This window comes from Colias philodice, chromosome 11 (genome assembly GCF_061535455.1).
Source record: "Colias philodice isolate Cphi_HAF_F1 chromosome 11, ilColPhil1 Martin Lab GWU primary, whole genome shotgun sequence".
Classification (NCBI taxonomy): Eukaryota; Metazoa; Arthropoda; class Insecta; order Lepidoptera; family Pieridae; genus Colias; species Colias philodice.
The window spans coordinates 5,066,749-5,090,498 of record NC_143096.1 but is presented as its reverse complement, the minus strand read 5'-3'; the positions used below and the strand labels follow the sequence as shown (position 1 = coordinate 5,090,498).

The 23,750-nt window shown below is 33.2% G+C and overlaps 1 protein-coding gene and 1 long non-coding RNA gene across 3 annotated transcripts in view; one reads left to right on the top strand and one right to left on the bottom strand.

Annotated features, from left to right (window-relative positions):
- The window catches only part of LOC149484556 (uncharacterized), a 32,988-nt gene extending 19,043 nt beyond the window's left edge, over positions 1–13,945 (top strand). The window contains exons 1-5 of one of the 2 annotated variants that reach the window (XM_089700738.1): positions 8,009–8,162; positions 8,977–9,115; positions 11,246–11,385; positions 12,309–12,425; positions 12,941–13,945. In XM_089700738.1, coding sequence (XP_089556864.1) covers positions 8,024–8,162; positions 8,977–9,115; positions 11,246–11,385; positions 12,309–12,425; positions 12,941–13,386 — 981 coding nt within the window. In that variant the 5' untranslated portion in view covers positions 8,009–8,023 and the 3' untranslated portion in view covers positions 13,387–13,945. Of the gene's footprint in view, positions 1–8,008; positions 8,163–8,976; positions 9,116–11,245; positions 11,386–12,308; positions 12,426–12,940 lie in introns of those variants that run through there. The other variant, XM_089700739.1, reaches the window with a different exon arrangement.
- The window catches only part of LOC149484549 (uncharacterized), a 163,123-nt gene that overhangs the window by 10,695 nt on the left and 128,678 nt on the right, over positions 1–23,750 (bottom strand). The gene's annotated exons all lie outside the window — the stretch shown is intronic.

Genomic DNA, 23,750 nt, shown 5'->3' with positions numbered 1-23,750 from the left:
TGATAAAACCATAAAAGATGCGTATAGTATATATGCGTATGGCATTTCATTTGTGTAAATAACTACACAATATATTTATATGTACATAATAGCTCCCTTGGAAATATTTAAACACGCAGACAAATAGTTTTCTAATAGATTCCTCAGACGATGAAGAATTTATGCATTGTACACGAGATACAATGTGCTAACAAGATTGGCATGCTATTAATGATTGACACATGCCAATTCAGGCAGTGTCCAATCGGCATACCGATGTGATGATGGCATACGGGGAGGGGCGGGCTGGACGATCAGCTGTTAGCACACGTTTTTATGGGCCTTCTACATAATGGGCAGTGGTGGCCGAGTAGAGGCTATCAGATAGTGTGAGGGTCTAAATTGTGCCACAATTGTGCCTATAATATGTTTACGACCGGCTGTTATTGTAGATGTTTATTCATAATCGACGTCATGGGGCCAAACATCGACGATGTTTTGATGGGCCAACGCTGCCCATTGTGTAGAGGGCCCATCAAGTTTATGTACCCATTTTTAATATGGCCTTATGAAGGTTGTATGTTTTCGTAAGGTACTTCGTAAAGCATTATGATAGATGCTTAGTGTGCTATAATACTTCGAGAAATATTTTAGATGCTCTGGTTTGAATACAATTTGATGCTTTATTTGTTTATACAAGTTTGTCTTGTTATATTAATTTTGATGATTATTTAAAATTAAATAATAAATGTTTTATGTTTGTGCGAAATTGTGTTGTGATATCTACGTGTTGCTTAGGGTCTCTTAACTTAGCTACTATACGCAGTCTCTTTAAATTAGTAATACTTTTTATTTATTAAAAGTGTCTTAAAGAGTCGTTATTAACCGTATATCTTTTGATCTGATCAAAAAATACTACCTTAGCAAGCATGCAATATATCGTCAATAATTTCATGAAGTTTTTAATTAATTACTTTTTATTTTGTGAATTTAAAAATGGTAGCATTAGATGTATCCTCAAAAAGATAAGCTTCTAAATGTCAATAGATTAAAAGAAGTAAAAAATTCTCGTATTCTTGCATATATCCTAATAATATAACATTCATATCAGATAACAATAAATATAGCAATGTCACCGTATGTATATACATTATTCTTATAAAATGTGAGTTTATTTCACGACGTTAATTAAAATTTATTGATATAGTTGATATATATAATGTTGACATTAATGTCATCCAAAAGAATGCATATTAACAATTAGTTTCTCAGGAAAAACTGAAAATTTACATTCAATTCTTTACCGTCACATGCGATCTTATTATGAGTTAGTATCTTTTTTAAGTTGTTCTTTCGACTGACTATGACAAAATATAGATATCTGGACAACAATTCAACCAAGTAACTAGTAGTAGTTTTTGTTAGTGACGTAGACTAGAATGATAAAAGGTAAAATATACGTATTTCTCTTCAAGTAGATGTTTTAGGCTAGCAACATGAAGGTCACGGGTGGAAACCATGCGCAACAGAGTGCAACGGTATGCATCCGTCACGGTTTGGAGACAAGAATAATTACACATATCTTTTGAGGAAATTTAATTCTAGGCTTCGTAGGAACAAGGGGAATGGTATAGCAACGAATGAATGTGTAGAGTAGTTTTTTACTCGTGGAACAAGAATTTATGAAAACATGTGTTAGTTAGCTCTTGTGATCTTGTCTACCTAATTCAATTTTCTATAGTAGATAATTCATGAGATAGAGTTCACTTTTCATGGAATTTGGTATGGAGATATTTTGATACCCGAGAAAAGACATAGGCTACTTTTTATCCCGGGAAAATGACGCAATCACGGAAATCCCACGGGAACGGGAACTATGCGGGTTTTTCTTTGACTGCGCGGGCGAAGCCGCGGGCGGAAACCTAGTATCTTATATGTAATAAAACAGTTCCTCATTCAATTATATTCAACCCTAACAAAAGTTATTTTTTCTTAGTCTAATATGGTGATTATTAATAATGTATTTTATCTGGTATAAGTGCCTGGTGCATAGACAGCTTAAGCTGGAACTTGCACATAGGTAAGTATAACAGATATCATCTTATAATCAGAATAAATTTCAGTTCATACTGTCCATTTTTCAACTAAATTGTAACAATAGTACATTTACCTCCTTTAAAGAATAAGTAATTTGAATTACACTTATAAATTATCATTTTATAAAATAATTTCTTAAGGGGGCGCATAAAGCAAAATAACCAATCTTCTATTAGATGATACGTGTAATATGCAAGACCAAATCTAAAAAATAAAATATATATCAAACTAGATGATATGTTCAACGATTCTGTTTAATCAAAAACATAAAATATTAAAATTTACTCGATAAAAAAAAATCACCAAGTTAGCTCTAATTTTCACACTTTTACGTTTTCTACTTGACATGGTAATACTTATTATGATTTTTTTTTCATAAACAATTATATTAAAACATTTGCAAGATATTTGTCAGAGCATTTTGTGTAATTACTTTTAGTTTTGGTTTTATCTGCGATAAACCACTTTTGGCGCTCTTTTTTTCTCGAGATAAACGTTTGATTTTGTCACGATAAAAGTGGTTTATCGCAGATAAAACCAAAACTAAAAGTAATTACACAAAATGCTCTGACAAATATCTTGCAAATGTTTTAATATAATTGTTTATGAAAAAAAAAATCATAATAAGTATTACCATGTCAAGTAGAAAACGTAAAAGTGTGAAAATTAGAGCTAACTTGGTGATTTTTTTTTATCGAGTAAATTTTAATATTTTATGTTTTTGATTAAACAGAATCGTTGAACATATCATCTCGTTTGATATATATTTTATTTTTTAGATTTGGTCTTGCATATTACACGTATCATCTAATAGAAGATTGGTTATTTTGCTTTATGCGCCCCCTTAAAGCGACATCTGTGAACGGACAAACGTATTACTAGTTTTTCAACTAACGCCATGGTCGTGACTCGTGAGGTCCCTTATTCCTACGTTCTTCCAACAGAGGACTCTCTACTCTCTACACAGACTCTCTACTATCTATTTCGATAACAATTAAATGGTGTGTAAAAAGTTTTATGCGGGTTTTATTATGCATCAATAACCGCCAATCACAATCGAAGTAATAAAAAATACTATTAAGACATTAAATATCAGTTGTTTTTGTTAAGAACTTCAATCAAAATAATATGGATTGTTTTCATTGTCTATGTAAACAAATAGGGTAAGCTTAATTTTTCAATATATTTACAACTACAACAGATCTTTAAAATTACAATAATAAATAATAAACCGATTTAAAATTAATTAAATGTATTTTACAGTGTTAAAAAACTACTTTTAATTAGCAAAATAATTAATAACAGATTAAAATATTTTTATAACATGATCCATTGATCTATGACGTCAATGAAGCCCACCACATGCGTGACGTCATCATGTATGTGGTATTTTTATTGCTTGAAGAAATAATTTTGAAGTGACATTTGCGATAAGACTTTCCTTAATCATAAAAGTGACAAGAAAATAATAATTGTAAAATACACATCAATCGAAGCAAAAAATGCGGAATGTGTGCTGTCTGCTGTGAATGAAGTCGCTTCCCGCACTTTCGCTAGAAGCATCCGCCTTCCGCCTGTGCGTGTTATGTAAACACCCCGGTATCTTGTTTGATAATAATTGGTACTTGTAATGGCCCTCTTTACAATTGAGAGCGTTGGCCCAACATTGTCGATGTTTGCCGCCACTACGGCGATTATGAATAAACATCTAAAACGAAAGCCAATTGACATTTAGGCCCTCTACAATATCGTGATTGTCTCCACTCGCCAACGCTGCCATAAAAATAAGATGTAATGTATGTAGGTACACTTGGAGTACTTGTATGCAAAAAATAACTTACGCGTTCCACTGCTTTATAAATTATAGGTACCATTAAAAGTTACTGATTTTGAAATTTATAAGATGTATAAGAACAAATGACTACCGTAAATTTTGGATATTTGGGAAATTAAAAGAACCTTCTTAGAAAGCGGATATTATTTTTCTCATAAATGAGTTACTACACTGGTTAATACTTTCAAGTTCTTCTACTGTTGTAATTTTACTGTAATACTACTTAGTACCAGAGTATAAACCAGCTAAAAACCCTTATCGAATAACGAATGCTATAAGCGACCTTCTGTAGAAATAGAAATTCTATTCAATTACCCCACACCGCATGACATCGCAATTTTGCTTCATCTAATTTATATTTTTGTATTTTTCATTGTTTAGTAAAAAAATATCTCAGATTAATAGACTTTAATTTCACAAAGAGAGTCATGATTCAACCGACATTCAATCCTGTACAAAATGTCGTTTGATGTGTAAGAACTAGTCGTGCTGATAATTCATTTCACCTTTGAAATGTCTAGATGCAGGTACCTTCAGACATAAGGCATCGTTAACTTCAAAATGAGACATAACCACGCCATCAATTATTAGAATAAAGGAAAAATAAAGGGTATCCTATTCGTTTCGTGTCTATTTGATGTGAAAGGGTGATTATGTAGTAAATTAAGTTTAAATTATTTATAAACGCGCAATCGAAATATTTTTAACGCGCGTGAGTAATATTTTTAATTATAGAATCACGATAAGGTTCCTGACGTCGATTTGCAGAATAAAGTCCGCAATTTTTAGTAAGAAAAGAAGTTCAACAACATATGAAAGCATTGTAGCTATGCTAGCTACATACGAGTAATTTTATTTTAAGTGCAATAAAAAGCTATAGAACCATAGACAAGCAAGATATATTTAAAACACTAAGAATGTATTAGATGTTGTCCTATAAGCTATAGATATTCACTGCATTATACAGCTCTTGTCCTACATTCATAAATATATATCATTTCTAACCAACTAAACTTAAAGATATTGAAGGTTGAAATAATTTAGATGCGCGTGCGCCCGCGGCTGCGGACGCTGCTACTGGCTTCACGCAACCTGGTATTTGAATACATTTGTATTCAAACTGCCTGTTGTACAACAAAAAATATACTCATTTTCATCCTTCAATGTTATTTAACTGCTATTAATGTATACTATATGCATGCATATGTTTGTATAGCTCCGTTAGGGAGAGTAAAAACAGTGAAATGGACCTTATAAGGTATTTACAACCGTATTCCCTTTTAAAGGTAAGAAAATTCTTACCACTGTGTTAATTAAAAAACGCAGAGTATAAATTAACTAGACCTTCTTTTAAAGCGTTAGTTCATTAACATTAAATCCGCCTTAAAGGTTCTTTATGTTAGTTTAAATTCAATTGTCATTTATAATTGCGGTACCGTGACAGAAAGATGTGAAGGTCTGTTATAGATTGTCTATTTATTTTAACCTATATTTATTCTTATTCCCTTAGGAAGCCCTTAGATACTAGAAAGATAGTCGCTCGTCCTGGCTCCGTTCGGGCTGACCCGGGACAAAAACAATATAATATAAATTAATCTTTCTGTTGGTGAAACCGTTTTAGAAATCGGTCTAGTAGTTTTGTGAAAAGATTACTTGAAACAAACAAAAACACAAATGTTACGCCTTAAAACATTCGTTAATATTTAAAAAAGCGGGCTTCTATAAAATTGGTATCCGTTGAAATTACGTAGTAATCGATATGCGTGCAAGTAAAGAGGGCCCAGGGCTAAGTTACGATCTCAACCTCAAGGGAGCGGATGCGGTGCTCCTGGCCATACTGCGCATGCCCACTGCCCAGTCCTACTGAATTACACACATCCGCGTTTTATTTCAAACCAATAAAAGGATCATCTTATTTGAATGATTTGATTAGGAATTTAAATATTGTACAGAAGTGTTTTATAAATGGAAATCACAAATAACGCGTGACAATTGTGGAGATGATATTAATTAATGAATTGTAACAATCTGAGGTTACACGAAGAATATAATTATAAATCATAGAATAAAATTTTTAAGATTATCTTAGAATAAAATCATTTTATCAATAGGTACCTATGTAGGTAAGTATGTCGTCATGCATGCACATTTTTTCAATGTTAAAGCTATTACAATTCTATATCTTACTTTATACTTCACGTAATTTCAATGCATAGTTGAAATAAAGTACCTGTAACCATTTATTTATTTGTAGTTTATTTCAAACTAGGCAACGAATGGGTATTAACTATTAAGTATTAACTATATGTATAATATTAGGTAATGATTGAAAATGAATTGAATGAGCAGTTTAGATTTTCATAGAATCTTTCGCGGTAATATTTCATATTGATATCGTTAATTGAATCTTGGTTTTATTACAATGTCATATTAATACAACTCCATTGCAAAAAAGTAAAAACCTAAAGAAGACTTACGCACGTGCTTCTTAAAGATATTATAGTACAGATAGCCGCTACGTACATTTTTTACCAGTTCAATTGCCCAAAGTAATTTTATTTGACACTTGATAGTCTATTACGACATCAGGTAGCGACGCCCGTGGCGCTCCGCTTGAATGAGCGCTGGAACAAATAAAAGGGAAGGATCAAAAGGAATAAAACACCTTGCCCGTTAATTGCACTCGACGGGCGGTACTTACTTGCGATCTGCTTTAAATTACTCTCCGGTGTATTTGCTCCGACATAAAAGGATAGTTCGTCTAACGTAGATCGATGAACACTATTACTTATAGTTTCGAACTCTATAAACCTGGGATGGTTCCAATATCTTCGTATAATAGTCGTTCATTTCTTACAGAAATAATACTATCTCTAGCAATCAATACAACGAAATTCCCAGAAAGATTAACCTTTTTTATGAACAATAGGTGTATCCCATCCGAGAATTAATTAAACTAGCTCGATGCGGCGCCAACAGTCGGCTTACCTGTTTGAGTCGATTCGGGGCTAGCTCTATTAAACAATAATAAAAAGCTAATGCTTATACGATGCTACAGAACGCGGCAACTTCTCACAGCGCCTCTCCCCGCAGCCCGCTCTACAACCGCATCAAAATAAAACATAACCTTGTAAGGATACAACCACCGTAATTTCAAAGTCTATCATTAGTAAGAACAGTGCACATGATTCTAATCTTTAAACTCACAGTCATAAAGTTTGTTTCTAATTGCTGCGTTCATACTTCACGCCGATTCTTACCAAGCGATTGTCATGCGTTTGCCTCGGTTATAGAACCTCAAATGGCGTTTAACAAAGCTTTAAGGCTGTATTAGCAAAGGAAGGGCGAAGTGAAGAGAGGGTTCATTAATCCCCGCGCCCTGCGCTCACGCACTTTCATGAATGGAGCGAACAGGTTGATGTATCCCATATAAGGGGTGATCCTAATACGACAAAACATTCATAAATTGAAACAAAACAGTTCCATTGTACTGTTTATGATAATAATATTCTTTTTGCAGTCACATAACGGGCGACTGCATAACTACTGACGTGCACATAAATATTTCATACATTTGAAACGAGGTTGTCGGTAAGAAAATATTTGCGCTGACATAGAAATTCATATTATCTCGGTTCATCAATTCTTTTGTGCATACACGATGAGGTCGCTAAGATCGTGCCCTCGTTGTCACTTATCGGCCTGTTTCCCAGTAACTATAACAATGCATATTCAATTCGTACATGACTTTCCTTCGGCTCGGCTATCAGAGTGTCAGTGGAAGTGCGGGCCGATGATTTGGGATGGCAGATTCGAATTCAAAACGCCCTGTAGTTATGTTTCGAAGGAAGCGCCTCAACGTCCGGCCGCGTGGATGTAGCGTGATGCTCTTTTTCCTTTTCGGTTCATTTTTTGTTTATCTCATTTATTTATTCCAATGTAATCTCTTCCAGCTCGTTTTTTATTCAGTCGACCTTCAGTGTTACCTGTGCGGAGACGCCAGAGCGGGAACGTTCCGTTTTCTATAGGATTATTGGCGCGGTTACAATTTTTAAGTATTGTTCTGGTGTCTTTATCGCGCCTTGATGTGAGTGCTTGTGGTTCAGTGCGTTGATGATGGAAATTCAGCAATATTTGTTGCTTCTGTCTCGGACTTCTTTAAGTGATCTTTCATATCTATCAATGGAACCTCCTCACTCCCCGAAATTTAATGTGCCTCTATGGCAGCCTTGGATTGCTCCTTCACAAAAAGGTACTTTTCATAATGTTTTCGCGTTATGGAATAAATTTATTTTTTTGTTGTTGACAAAATATTGTATGAGTTGGTTCAGAAATTTTTTAACCATTTATTCGTATTGTTAATTTGCGTTTAAATACATAAATGATTTACTTATTTTCTTATTCGGAATGAAATTTTGAATATTTTCATTTTTAATACTTTTGTTATTTTCTTAAATATATTTTACGTTATATTTTTTAATAATTGATATTTCGTAGAGTTTACCTAACATTTAATTTTATGTTCACCAAATGTTTTTTTTTACTTACAAATGTTTAATAATATCACATTATTATTTTTCAAGAATTCTCTCATACCATATTGTGAATAGGTACATACAATAATTAATCTACACGCATGTTTACTTGATATTTTACATTCGTGCTAAATATTTACGCTATTGAGGTTATCAGCCATATTATGTGCGAACAGTGTTTATATATGAATATATAGTAATTAATAATAGCTCTACATTATACACATACATATTTTTAAACGTACATATTATTTACAAATGATAAAATATTTATGCATACAATTTAAATTGTAATACTAAATACATCATCATCAGCCTATATGTGTTCCCACTGTTGGGACACGAGCCTCCTATGAGGCCATAATCCACCACGCTGGCCAAGTGCGGGTTGGCAGATGTCATTAAAAAATTGGATAAAACTATCTCATTACCTTTATCATTTAACTACTTAGTTATTTTGACAAAGAGTAATGGATATCTATCTAGATTAAAATACAAATTTTATATAATAAATAAATTATATTGTTACAGAGACACCAAGCACAGCGTCTAGTGGTGAATCGGAAGGTGACAGGACCCTTTCACCAGAGACGCCCAGGAGTCAGGCTAAAGAGCTCACGGGCAAATGGCGCAGGGAGCGGCGCACGCGCCTGCCTGAATATAGACCTAGGTACTTCGTAGTTAGAGTTGTAATTTGTGTAGCAGAGACAATAGATAATAGGATCTTACGTCTGACAAGCGTCAGGCAATGAGCTCATGAGAAGGAATATAGACCTAAATATTTATTTATTTGTTAGAATAAAAAGTAGTAGTCTTGTTATATTGTCATTGTAAAGATGATGTTTTTAAGTTTACTCACCAATTTTCTTAGAGCTTTGAACCAGGAGAGAGACAAAGAAAACTTTTTATCCCTAAATTAAAAAAAAAATACAAACGACGTACGGAGCCGGAGAAGAGCCGGAGCGAACAACTAGTTGATTATATAATTGTGTTTTATTAAAATATTTAGAACTAGCTTCCGCCCGCGACTCCGTCCGCGCGGATGTCGGTCTTCGCGTGGATGGTTTATTTCTCCATTTTGAGTAACTCTGACAATGACATCTTATAAATATCTATTGGACCCAAATACGGCTAGGCCTATAATAATACGCAACGTGTGTTCGCGGTTCTACAGAACAACGTCTATGGATAAAACTGAAAAATTAAGATTAATTTTTTTTACGTATTTTTCCAGGATAAAAAGTATCCTATTTTACGCCCAGGATAATAAGGTATAATTATACCAAGTTTCATCGAAATCGAACCGTTAGTTTTTACGTGATGCCTGAACATACAGACAGACAGACAGACAAAAATTTTTTTAATCACATATTTGGGTTTGGTATCGATCCAGTAACACCCCCTGCTATTTATTTTTTCAATATTTTCAATGTACAGAATTGACCCTTCTACAGATTTATTATATGTATAGATTCCGCCCGCGACTCCGTCCGCGCGGATGTCGGTCTTCGCGTGGATGGTTTATTTCTCCATTTTGAGTAACTCTGACAATGACATCTTATAAATATCTATTGGACCCAAATACGGCTAGGCCTATAATAATACGCAACGTGTGTTCGCGGTTCTACAGAACAACGTCTATGGATAAAACTGAAAAATTAAGATTAATTTTTTTTTACGTATTTTTCCAGGATAAAAAGTATCCTATTTTACGCCCAGGATAATAAGGTATAATTATACCAAGTTTCATCGAAATCGAACCGTTAGATTTTACGTGATGCCTGAACATACAGACAGACAGACAGACAGACAGACAAAAATTTTTTTAATCACATATTTGGGTTTGGTATCGATCCAGTAACACCCCCTGCTATTTATTTTTTCAATATTTTCAATGTACAGAATTGACCCTTCTACAGATTTATTATATGTATAGATATGCGAGTAGTGTTATGTAGGTAGTTTTACTGCAGTTACCTAAAACTAGCATAAGTTTTAGAGAAATAAGCAAATGTAAAATCAATTTAATAATTCATTAGTTCATTAATTAAAATGCTGTTTTTTTAATTTCAATAAAACCAAATAGGTCTATTTTTATAATATGTCACTTTTATAAAATCAATCACGTGTATAATTAATATTGGTAATAACCATTATATTGATTTAAAATTTTGATACGATGCATCATCTATAAAATATAATCGAATAGATAATAATTATACACTCGAATAGCCGGTTGAAGTAACGCACTGTCATGCTACAGAAGCGTCTTCTTATAGCATTTATTATTTCTTACAAGAAAGATTTTAAAATTCATATATTTCATATTATTTCCTTGACTTAATGTGTGATTCTTCTTTATTCATTAACTAGCTCCTCGCGAATTTGTCTAGGTTTATGATTTCTCGGTAAAGGTCGATAAAATGTGTTAAGTTCAGTTGAATATGGTTAAATCGTTACAAATAAACAAACTATCAAAAGTACTCCTCCTACTTTAATATATAATTAGAAACATTTTATATACATTTGCTACAGCAAATGTAGATAAAAAAGGACTCTTTTAGTAGGTATAGGTCTCTAGTTACCTTTTCAACATACTAGCGAGTCTAAACTCTAGAAAAGTATAGGTGCATATTGCACAAATGTTAGACATGAATCCATTGTTTGTAGCAAAATAAATGTTTTGATATTCAAGTAACAACACTACACCTAACTTTACTTGCCAGTACTTTTAGTTTTTTACCAACTTTTAGAAGTTCTTCTGTTAACAAAAAGTAAACATTATTCCATAAACTTCCAGAGACAATTGCAAGATGGCGCTACGCTCGCAATCGTTCAACGAGAAGCGAACAGCGCCTGCGATCGCGCGCGCGCACACGCACAGCGACGGGGAGTTCTCTGATGAATCTGAGGAAACTCATGTAGCTGTTAATGGAAAAGGTGAGGGTTTTGAATTGTGTAACGGTGCATTAACATCAAACCAATATAGAGCTGGAGTTAGAGCAAGAGCAGCTAGAGCAAGAGCATTATTTTGTGATTTTTAGTGTAAACGAAAACTCGTATTTAGTGTTGTTTAGTATAACACACACAGCGACAGGGAGTTCTCTGATGAATCTGAGGAAACTAATGTAGCTGTTAATGGAAAAGGTGAGGATTTAAAATGTGTAACGGTGCATTTACATCAAACGAACATAGAGCAAGAGATAGAGTTAGAGCTGGAGCAAGAGCATTATTTTGTGATTTTTAGTGTAAACGAAACATCGTATTCAGTGTTGTTCAGTATTAGAACATTACGTAGATTATTTTCGAGCGCACTAGTTAGGAACAACGAAAAAATGCCCTACGCCTGTTTTCACTATTATGTTATTTGACATAATGGGGTTAGAATGAGCTCGTTTGATGTAAATGCACCATAATAGTAATGTAAGGAGTGCGGAATTGTGACTTTGTTATAGTTTATCACTATTTGTAACAATTACCTTTTCTATCATTCAATGGATAAGGTATGTAGGACTTGATGTTTTTGTCACTTGCTAATTGCTATGTAAATTACACTGATTATGAATTCAGTTTCAAGTCCACTTATTTGTGTCTGCTGTCTTCCATTACATTTATTATATTGAAATTCACATTATAACAGAATTGATATTACAAAATTATAACCACTACACCACCTCAAAGTTATGTGAAGATACTTCACAAATAGGAAACACGTTTTTTATTCTGCACATTGTAATGCCACAAAACACTTTTTTTTTCTTTACAAATAACCACAACGTTATGTGAAGGTACTTCAAAAACAGGATATTGCTTCTACAGCCTTTTAGAAACATACTATAAAACTTTATTTCCTTTTATTCCAGCACCGCCAGAATACCCATCACGGGGCGAAGCACCCATCGACATGCGGCTCCGAACTCGTCCCGCGCCGCCGCCCTACACACGCCCTAGTGTTATTAAGACTAGCGACCCGCCGCCAGGTAAATATGGACTTTTTTGTTACTGTAATAAATGTAGTAAAAATAGTAAACTTAATAAAAATAAAAATAGGAAAAAGGTGTGCCTTCCACGAAATGTTGAAAAAGCGAAAACTAAAAACAAAATTTTGGAAAGAAAAACAATTCTTTAGCTGTTGATATTATGGACAATCAATTCTATAATAATAATTTATGCATATAATAGAAAACTAATTTATTGTTCATATTTCCTTAGAGACTTATTTAAATATATATTATGTACATAATATGAATAACAGAATATAAAAACTAATCATGCGGGGCTTACCCTTGATATTTGCATAACGAAAGTTGTCGATTATTTTCACCTTATTGTGAAAACAATATATTAATTCATAATAATTATTTTATTTTCTAGTAACTAGTAGAAAGGTGTTCTGTGTTCTGGTTCTGGTGTTTATTATTTGTAATATTTATGCTTACCCTTAAAATTTAAGACTCTTAATGCCACTATAACTAACTCATTCCTTTTTCAACAGATTCCCTATCAATGTGCGACACAGTCATCGAGGAGCACTTCAGACGTTCCCTCGGCGACAACTACATGAATCTCTTCAAGAAGAACACAGAAGCCGTCCAACCGGGCCCCAAACCTAACACAAAAGATAGAGCCAGTAGTCCCATACTATTCAAAACGGAAGAACCCCCAAAACCAACGAAAATCATCGCCATGGAAGTTGACGACCCCAGTCTTTCAGTAGACGACCATTTCGCTAAAGCCCTCGGTGATACCTGGAAGAAAATTCAAACCTCACGATTAAAAGAAAATGACAAAGCCAAAACTTCGAACAATGGCGTCGACGATCACTTTACCAAAGCGCTCGGGGACACTTGGAAGAAAATTTCAACAAAACATGATCTCGAACAAGAGAAACCAAAAGATCAAACGGCGAAAATTATCACAAGGAGCGGTGTTGTAATATAAATGTAATTGATCATCGGGTGGTTTATTTTATTGCCTTGTAAAATTTACGAGGTTTTCACGAGAACGGGCGGTAAATTGGCGCTCGACTGTGGCGCCATCTTGTTTAAATGGCGGACATATTCTATCCATGACACTTCTGTTACCTATTTCTTTTTAGTTCGTATTTTGTGATTAAATTGTTTTGACTGATTTAAATTACAATTTAAATTTTCGGTACTGGATGTTACTACATTTTTGGAAAAAAAATTAAGAGGTAATTCGATAAAATGTTCGGAAAATTAGGATAATAATATTAAGCTGTAGTATAATGAATACAAAATGTTGTTTAATTAATGTCTTCTTTCATTTCAATAAATAAACTTAATGCTTAATGTTGTCTGAAGAAATTGTAATCTGTAATACATGTTGGATGCATTTTAATGAAAATTATGGCTAAGTAATGTATAAATTCAATCAAAGTCTTACTAAAAGCCAGTATCTTCGATGATTTATCTATATTTGCTTTTAATTTTTTGACGTTTCTTATACGTCATTGTAATAAAACACGATTTAAATCGCTTAACCCTTCAATTCCCAGTGTCACCTGTAGGTGACAGTAGTTTAATATTTTTTTTCTACCACATGAAAATTTATTTTTTATTTCTACCACGTTTGTAGCTAAGCTTATTAGTTGAACTATTCATGTTTTTTTTCTGGCAAAGCTAACCTTATGATATTTAGCAAATTTGTTTAGTTGTTTCGCGCGTACTTGAAGTAGTCAGAGTTTGTGTGATTCCTTGAAGTATAAAGTGATATAACAATGTCCCGGCAGTGAGTATTGCTTTTTTTCTTATTATATCGAATAAATGAATGTATTAGCTATAATATAAATATATTTTATGCTAAAAATAACTAATAGCATCTTCACTACAGCACTGAAAATATGCCGTGTCACCTGGAGGTGACACTGGGCATTATAATAACTTTATTATTCCGAATTCATTGTAAGTAATAACAAAACTGTTGTTTATATTTTGTCTAATTGCTATGTCGTGATATTGTTTTAGAGCTTATTTACGTATTACAGGTTGACGTTAGATGAGATTACCGAGGAGTTGCACGCCGGAGAAGACACAGGCGATTTTTATTTTATTTCCTCCTGATGATGGTGTGGTGACTGACGAAGATAGTGGAGACGAAAATGACGCTAGTATTTTTCATTTTTTAGTCGCATGTTTTGGTCACAAGTATAATGTCAAAATAGAACTTCCGCCTCTGGAGAAAATTGTGTACATGACGAGGAAGAACAAGTCGAAATACCGAAGAAAAAAGATATTAGAAAGCTTCTGATGAAATTATTACCGCCAAGTGGCATGACAACAGCATCGTTACCATCGTATCCAACTAACACGGATTGGATCCTATCATAAAGTAGATCGCATTGGATTTGTGGATAAAAAACGGGTTTTGGCATAGAAGCAGCTTGCCAAAATGCATGGCTGATCAAAGGGCTGATGGAAACTAACTGGACCTACTACGATTTCCAGCGGAATGTGTTAACCGTAATTCTGCCTGGGGCGTTTCAGCACAAATGAGAGTGCCCACAGAAGTGAGGAGTGCTGGAACTGTGGACGACCACTCGGCATTCGATTGCTCACATTGAAGATGCAGGTACTATCATCACCAACGCACTAGAAAAATGTGCGCCAAGTGCAATATCGGTTTACTTCTAAAGTGTTGGTACATGTTCCACATAAAATACCTAAGTTATATTTTTTTTTTCTACTTGTTCATAAATAAATATTATTATAATAAAAATCGATATTTTATTCCTACCAAAAAAAGAAAAACCTCGTTAGTCCTTTAGAGTCCTAAGTTAAAACAATGCCCAGTGTCACCTGAAGGTGACACCCCCATAAAAAAAATGGGGGGTAGAATTAATTTTTTTGTTCTTTGTTTTTGTCTTCGCCAGATGTATCTAAACTATTTCAGTAAAAGAGAAATGCAAAATTGCTATTAATTTAGACATGGGAATTGAAGAGTTAAAACGATTTGATAATTATAAAAACTCGTCGGTTAGGGGTCGCCTTAGATTACAAAATAAAATACAGATGGAGCATGTCAATCATTCATCGCCCTTGTCAAAGAAAATACGAAATCAAAAACGAATACGTTCCTCCGCTAGTGCTATAGCGATTCTAGTGTCATGCAATACGTCAAAAGGGGTTTGATATTTTAGTAAAAAAATGCTGTCTTGTGATATTAAAACGCTGTAAAACTTGTTCCCGAAAACAAACAAAAAGATAAAACATGGTTTTACAGATTTTCTGTAGATTATTTGGCTTATTTAATTTTGTATACAAATAATAATTTTACATATACGAAGGAATTCAAAACTTCAACGTATGCTGCCAGTATTTTGAAAATGAATTTGCCATTTTTAGGGGTAAAATGGTTAAAATATATTCGGGGTAGTGCTGTTGGATTTTTCGATCGTGAATGTGATTATTTGTATAGTGCAATAAAAGTTCATGGTCATTATTAGATTATTTTAAAAAGCATTATACATTTTTTTGTTACTTTTATAAAAAGCGTCGTTTTCGCTTGCGATTTAATTCATGTGAACACATGATGGATATGATGAAAATAAAATGTCCCGCATTCTCGACTAAAAACTACCGCTATTCGCATTCATATGTTTTGAAAAATAAAAACTTTATTTAATGTAATTTATTTAATAAATTTAATGTAATTTATTTAATATATTTAATGTAATTTATTTAATAAAAATTGAATAAAATTATTTTGTCCATGTATAACTTTAGTAGCTATACTAGATAGGTGATAAAATAATTTTTACAATATTATAAAATAATATCAAAAACCCGAATTTATATTAAAATAAAAATTAAAACATGACTGCTAATAATTTATGTAGCCTACGTCACTACCACCACAGCTACCTTCATAATTCAGATGATTGCAATGACACCTCACAAGTCACAACTCAAAATCGATCCAAGAGTTTATACTGCAGGGCGTGTCAAAGAAATATTATACATACATACCTACACTCGAAAAACATAACCCTCTTTCTTCCGTAGTCGGGCAAAAATTTGGGAAATTTTTCATTATCTGGTAACATAACACGCACACAGAAGCACCGTGTACGTACAGTGCAACGGCGAAATGACAGCACACATAGCTTTATGGAAATGACGATAAATTATTCGGTTTAGTTCGGCAACGCTCCATCTGTCTTTTATTTTGTAATCTAAGGGGGTCGCTATGTTGTAGTCAATTTTTAGTCACCATTTTACACGTTGTAAATTATTACCTCAGTATATGCGCTTTGCACAATTCACGTAAGTTAACTGTAGTTTTAAGTATTGTAAATAATAATAAAAATTAGATACTATATGTATAAGTAAGTGAGACGATTCTAATGTTGTATAATTTTATTGTATGTAAAATGTTCCTTTCAAAATGTGGTTTTAAATAATATATGTTGTCTTTGTTATTAAAATTGTGTATGATTTAGGCTGGGTCTGATTACAGAGTAGCTAAGAAAGCTGGCAACCATTTTATTTTTCTTAATAAGTTTTTTGATTGTATGTATGATATTCGAAATAAGGTTTATTTGTAAATAATGTTTTCCTATTTATGCACTTTATTTAATGGTTAAGATGTCAAAGAATAAAACACACAACTTAATTAACTGGTAGTTTTATTTAACATAATATAAGTAACTTATTTCTGTCTTACACCAGTCAATTCAGGGTAAAATAAACATTTATAGATACTTTAAAGATATAATATATAGATAATTAATTAACACATTAATCTTGAAATTGATTTAATTAAAATTTAAAACCATTATAAGCACATAAATTAAGTCACGTTTAAAAGAACCAAGAGGTTAGTTTTTCATTTAGATAACTTGACATTTTAAACAACGTGATAATTTATGTTGTAAAGCACATGATAAACACCTAACGCATCCTTTTCAAAAATTAATTACATTAGCAACTCGCTTCAAACTGTCCCTTTGTTACCTTACAATCTATTCATTGAAATACCAAACATGACGGTCCTAATTTACAAACCTTGTAAATACCTATTCACTCATTCAACGACGAAGTAGGTACTAAAATAACACCGTTGTGGTTTACATTTTTCGCTTTGCTACAAAACGAGTTTGTGGACTTGTTTATACAAAAATTTCTCCCTTATATTAACATTACGCGTAGAAAACTCGCCTTCATTTATTCATTACATTATTGTTCACTTAACACAACGATGTAAAGAAATGGAACAATACCATTTATTTATATAATGAGCTAAACTACTTACGCACATTTAAACATACAAGTGTGAGCTATAATATTACACTTTCTTCTCGATAATCCACTTACGATACTAAAACCATTCTCACTTCTTCATACGTACATTGTTTAGCCGAAAACAAACGGCTATAATACCTAAGTAAGCTATAGTACATTAGAAGTAATGTTTCACAATAGCCTGCAGGACGAAATGAAGACCGTTTTGTAGGGAGACATTCAAAGGAAGCTAATATTTTTGATAAACAAGATTAAATTTTATTAAATAGACGAGAGTATGTAATTTCTATAGAATAACTAGCGGTCCGCCCCGGCTTCGCCCGTGGTACATATGAAAAATAGATGTTGGCCGATTCTCAGACTTACCCGATATGCACAGAAAATTTCATGAGAATCGGTCCACCCGTTTCGGAGGAGTATGCAGACTAACATTGTGACACGAGAATTTTATATATATAAGAAGACAAGAAGATAATAGATACCTACCTATGTCGTATTCCTTCACTCTGAAACTGCCGATCGTATTTGGATGACCTTAACCTTATGTACTAGAGGAGAGATTATAAGCTAAGTACCGAATTATGCTCAAGAATTAACGAGTAAGAATTCCTAATAAAGAACACCGATACTCGATAGTGATGTTTGATATTTAGAAATTATTAAAATATACTGTAGAGTAGTGCTGAGATGCTACAAATTATCCCCGTCTGTAGGAATTATTTTAAGGGTACGTTGTCACTATCACTACATAGTATAAAACAAAGTCGATTTCCCTGTCCCTATGTCCCTATGTCCCTTTGTACGCTTAAATCTTTGATACTACGCAACGGATTTTGATGCGGTTTTTTTTAATAGATAGAGTGATTCAAGAGGAAGGTTTATATGTATAACAACATCCATTAAATAGTGAAGAAGTACTGTTATTTTTGAGGTTTCTAATGTGATGTCGTAAAAAAAATTACATTTTTTCCGCTTACATTGCAAACGCAGGCTGAGCCTACGAGTTTTATCAAAATAATGTACTAAGTATTATACACATTGAAAAGGTCTACACACAAGTCTGCGATGGTATATGTCTATCTCTTATGGATAACCCACTATAACTTTTTTTTGTCATTTACTTTTTACGACAAATAATGGCTAATTTTCGATACGATTTTAACCAATACAGCATTAATCCTTAACCAATTAAATACCTTGAATACATTGTTCATTTAATATAGATCTACATGTCCCTTTACACCGTATGATTTCAGTGAATATTTTCGAAGATATAACAGATTTAAAAATTGCGGGACGTAGCGTTTGCGGCGGTAACGGCCGGCCGCCCGGCTATATATTTTATACTCGTGCGAAGCCGGAGCGGGCCGCTATGTTTTTATACAATATGTATTACAACGTTCACAGTTTTTCTGTAGTGTATTTAGTATCAGCATTGCACCCGTGCGAAGCCGGGGCGGGTCGCTAGTTTTAGATAAGACTCAAAATTATTATAAGTATGTACATAGTTATATCTATCCATACTGATATTATAAATGCGAAAGTAACTCTGTCTGTCTGTTACTCAATACTAATAATAATAAACTACTGAACCATTTTGCATGAAATTTGGTATGGAGATATTTCGATACCCGAGAAAGGACATATGGTACTTTTTATTGCGAAATAATATGTACCACGGGCAAAGCCGGGGCGGACCTCTAGTAAAAAAATATTTATGCAATTGCCACCCGCGTACTTAGTAACTAATAACTATCATATGCCCGCGTTGATCTAGGACAAATCGGAAAAAGTTTGTAGTCATGAAAGAATTATCAAATCGGTTGAGTTTTTTTTTTTCAAATTAGCAAAATATAGTTTTCCTATTCACAATACATACGAGTATCGTTGTTGATATACTCGTAAACTCGTTTTAGTATGAAAATGATTCAGCGAAGTTGAATAAGCTAAATCAAATACTTTATTATGATTCATGTTTTGCATGTAAATGATCTCATAGCTAATATTATCTACTTGAGCGCACTTTGGGCGTCTTCTATGTTCGATATTAATATTTGGGGTTTCCCTAACCTTGTAATGTAATGTTATATTTAACATGCTCGTTCTAATTGCAACTCGGTTTAATATTGATTTGAACGAGATTTGATATAATGTTCTGTGGTTTAATGTTCATAAATATACTCATATTATAAAGAGGAATTTTTTTGGGATGCGTACGTACATTTGAAAACATAAGTTTATCCAATTACTACACACACATAAATATTTACTTACCTTACCTGCTATATAAAATAGTTCATGGGTATACAAGTATTTTTTTTTCGGTTTAATGCGGGGCAAAGTTATACAGGCATAGATACAAAATTATATTTTAAGTTTAATTTTTCATTATCTAATAGTTCATTACTAAATCACATCAGAATATTTAAGAAACAAATATATAAGATAATATTTCTTCCTATTGTTTCCTAAATATAGAAATACATAAAAGCAAGACGAAATAGCCCAAAAGTGCTTATTTGGCAATTACAGCTCGTTCAAAGGGGGGCTTAATTGGATTTTGCAGCATAAGGGCGTGTGGAAGATGCAGGGGATGCGCTGTATTATTTCAAGCTACCCCTGCGGTTGTGCTAAGAATAATTTATTACGTATTAATTATTAAACATAAACGCTTTTACAAAGAGTTCATTCGAAGGTTTGTTGATTATTTCTATAGATGTGTACAAGAAAGAAGACAAGAAGCATGTATCAATTAGGTAATATTTCTTTGCATTATTACAAACTGTCTTTTTGAACTGTAAAACGTTTATAATAAAATTAACGAATATAACATATTGATACAATTAAAATCAAATATTATATTTAGTAATTATCATATTATATATTATAGTATAGTTTTATCCGTGATAAGATCATAAACATAACTGTGACCTCCAATTCTGAAAAAAAAAAACAGAACACGAACATATCAATTTAAAAACAATCAAAATCAATTATTTCCATAACATCCGATAGTATCACATAACATAACCCATTGATTGACATCTATAGATAGGTTCGTTTAAGTCATCCATTGACGTAGTCTTCGTCGTTGACAGATCGTCTTGTTCCCAATCGCTGGACAGCCACATTCGAGCACTGAATTCGAATGGTGCTAGAGAATGAAGCACTCTATCCACACACTCGAATACAGTTGTCAAATTATGGATCATCTTCATTTTATAGCTCTTCACTCCACTTCGGCTGAAAACTGTAAATCTTCTTCATTAACGAGACATGTTATTATAGGTAAATAAAGTAGGTGTATTAGGTAGGCTGTTTTAATACTGTGATCCAATTATCGTACTTAGCATACTAAAACAATATGCTGAAAATTGAGAACCTTGGTCGTTTTTGGGTTTTAATAAATATGTATTTGGTACAGAATCAGATCAGAAAATAAAAATTTACACCGGCTAACAATTTCGCATAATTACTCCGCAAATGTTCGTAAATTTAACAAGTTAAACTGTAAACTAAATACAAACTACGAAATATATAACAGTTAGTAATTCTATATGGTACATGCAGAGGTCAAACGTACAAATGGGTCACCTGAAAACTTGTTACATTCGTTAACCTCTGCGTCCGACCTCAAGTTTCCATTACAACTAATGTTTCTCCAGCCTTAACCTAAGAACTATGCGTAATTCTCAATGCTATAAGAACTATAGACGTCCCTTTAGAATTTAGAGAGTATTCCGAACAATAGATTCCTTCATAGTAGGCGCAAAATACCAATCCCTAAAGAATTATTCTCTATTCTAACCTGCATTGTGTTGTCTAAACGGGACAGGTATGAAATATTGTGGATATAGGTTATATTTAATATAACTAGACGTTAGCTAACTAGATGTTAATAACACATATATGTTAATAACTAAACCTAATCTTAAGTCGGATAGCCTGGAGCATACATAACTGTTTGAAGTCACGTTAATTAAGTACCAGTAGGTACTATGTTATGTCAAAATATTAAATCCTAGTACATTTGTAATAACAAATTGTTTCTATATTATATGAATTTAAAATGTAACGAAGGTTAGTGTCTATAACATTTAAGACGTATGTGATTTTTCTTCCGATTACAAATTGGGCAGTTGTGGCAAATAATTTGATCAGTAAAATATAAGTTGGAGGTGCCTCATGCATATTGGATCAACGTAACATTCAATTACATTATTATAGAAAGGAAAGTACAATAACAACACTGCGCAAAAATATTCTAGCTTCTTGAGTATGTACTTAATAACATGAAGTAATATGGTTTAATCTCGATTGAACAATCGTGTCGTAGTTAGATGTAAAAACTCAGATAAGATAACAAATTTAAATAGGTATTATCCTGAATACCCGAGCTATCTACTAAAAGCTTTTATACAGGGTGTACCAAAAAGTAGTGATGAACGGAAGCTGAGAGGTAGAGGACCTAGGGGGCTATCCGAATCACCCCCATGTATGTTATGCGATTTTTCGTATTTTCGGAGTTATGACGTTTTTTTTCAATTTTTCACCTATCGCCGAGTACGATGATATTTTCACTCATGCTGACGTCAATGATTGCGGAAGATGCTTGATTTTTTTTGTGTGCTAAGCTGAAAGATAGGCCAATTCAGTATGGTATTATTTACTATCGTTAGATCTTTGAATGGAATAAAAAAAAGAATTAAATGGCAAGAAAGATAAAATTACCCAATATGTTCACCACTTTAAGGGCCCGTAAAAAAATAAAATCACATAAAAAAAGTTTTCCGTTTGACTTTTAAAAACTTGCTCTATCTATCAGATAGCTACCCTGAAAATTTCATTTAATTATTCAGAAGGCTTCAATCGAAAAATTTAAATCTAAATGTGGTAAGTGCAAAAATTGAATTAACTTGATGATCATTAAAACCAATAAATAGGTGTTTAATTACCAGAATTTTTTAAAATAACCCCGCTGTTGCTCAATGCAAGTGCGACATCACCGTAAAAAGTTGTCTTTTAAATGTCTGAATGCCCTTTTATCATTTTTAATGGTTTCTTCTGCTACTATGAATTTCCGGGTTATTTCGTCCAAATTGTGGCATTTTCTCAAGTAGCCGAGGTCTTTTTAGTATTCCCATTGAAACAAATCAATGGGGTTTAGGTCGAGGGACCGTGGAGGCCAGGCTTTAAGGCAGGCATCACCGGCGCATGCGCAGGCTGCAACGACCAATCCATCTTTCAGGGTATCTTTGCCCTTTAGCCTGGCCTGCACGGTCCCCGGACATAAACCCTATTGATTTTTTTCCTTGGGGATACTACAAAGACGAGAGACTGCCACAATTTGGACGAAATAACCCGGAAATTCATAGTAGCAGAAGAAACCATTAAAAATGATAAAAGGGCATTCAGACATTTAAAAGACAACTTTTTACGGTGATGTCGCACTTGCATTGAGCAACAGCGGGGTTAATTTAAAAATTTCTGGTAATTAAACACCTATTTATTGGTTTTAATGATCATCAAGTTAATTCAATTTTTGCACTTACCACATTTTGATTTAAATTTTTCGATTGAAGCTTTCTGAATAATTAAATGAAATTTTCAGGGTAGCTATCTGATAGATAGAGCAAGTTTTTAAAAGTCAAACGGAAAACTTTTTTTATGTGATTTTATTTTTTTACGGGCCCTTGAAGTGGTGAACATACTGGGTAATTTTATCTTTCTTGCCATTTAATTCTTTTTTTTATTCCATTCAAAGATCTAACGATAGTAAATGTTACCATACTGAATTGGCCTATCTTTCAGCTTAGCACACAAAAAAAATCAAGCATCTTCCGCAATCATTGACGTCAGCATGAGTGAAAATATCATCGTACTCGGCGATAGGTGAAAAATTGAAAAAAACGTCATAACTCCGAAAATACGAAAAATCGCATAACATACATGGGGGTGATTCGGATAGCCCTTTAGGTCCTCTACCTCTCAGCTTCCGTTCATCACTACTTTTTGGTACACCCTGTATATCTACCAATTGAT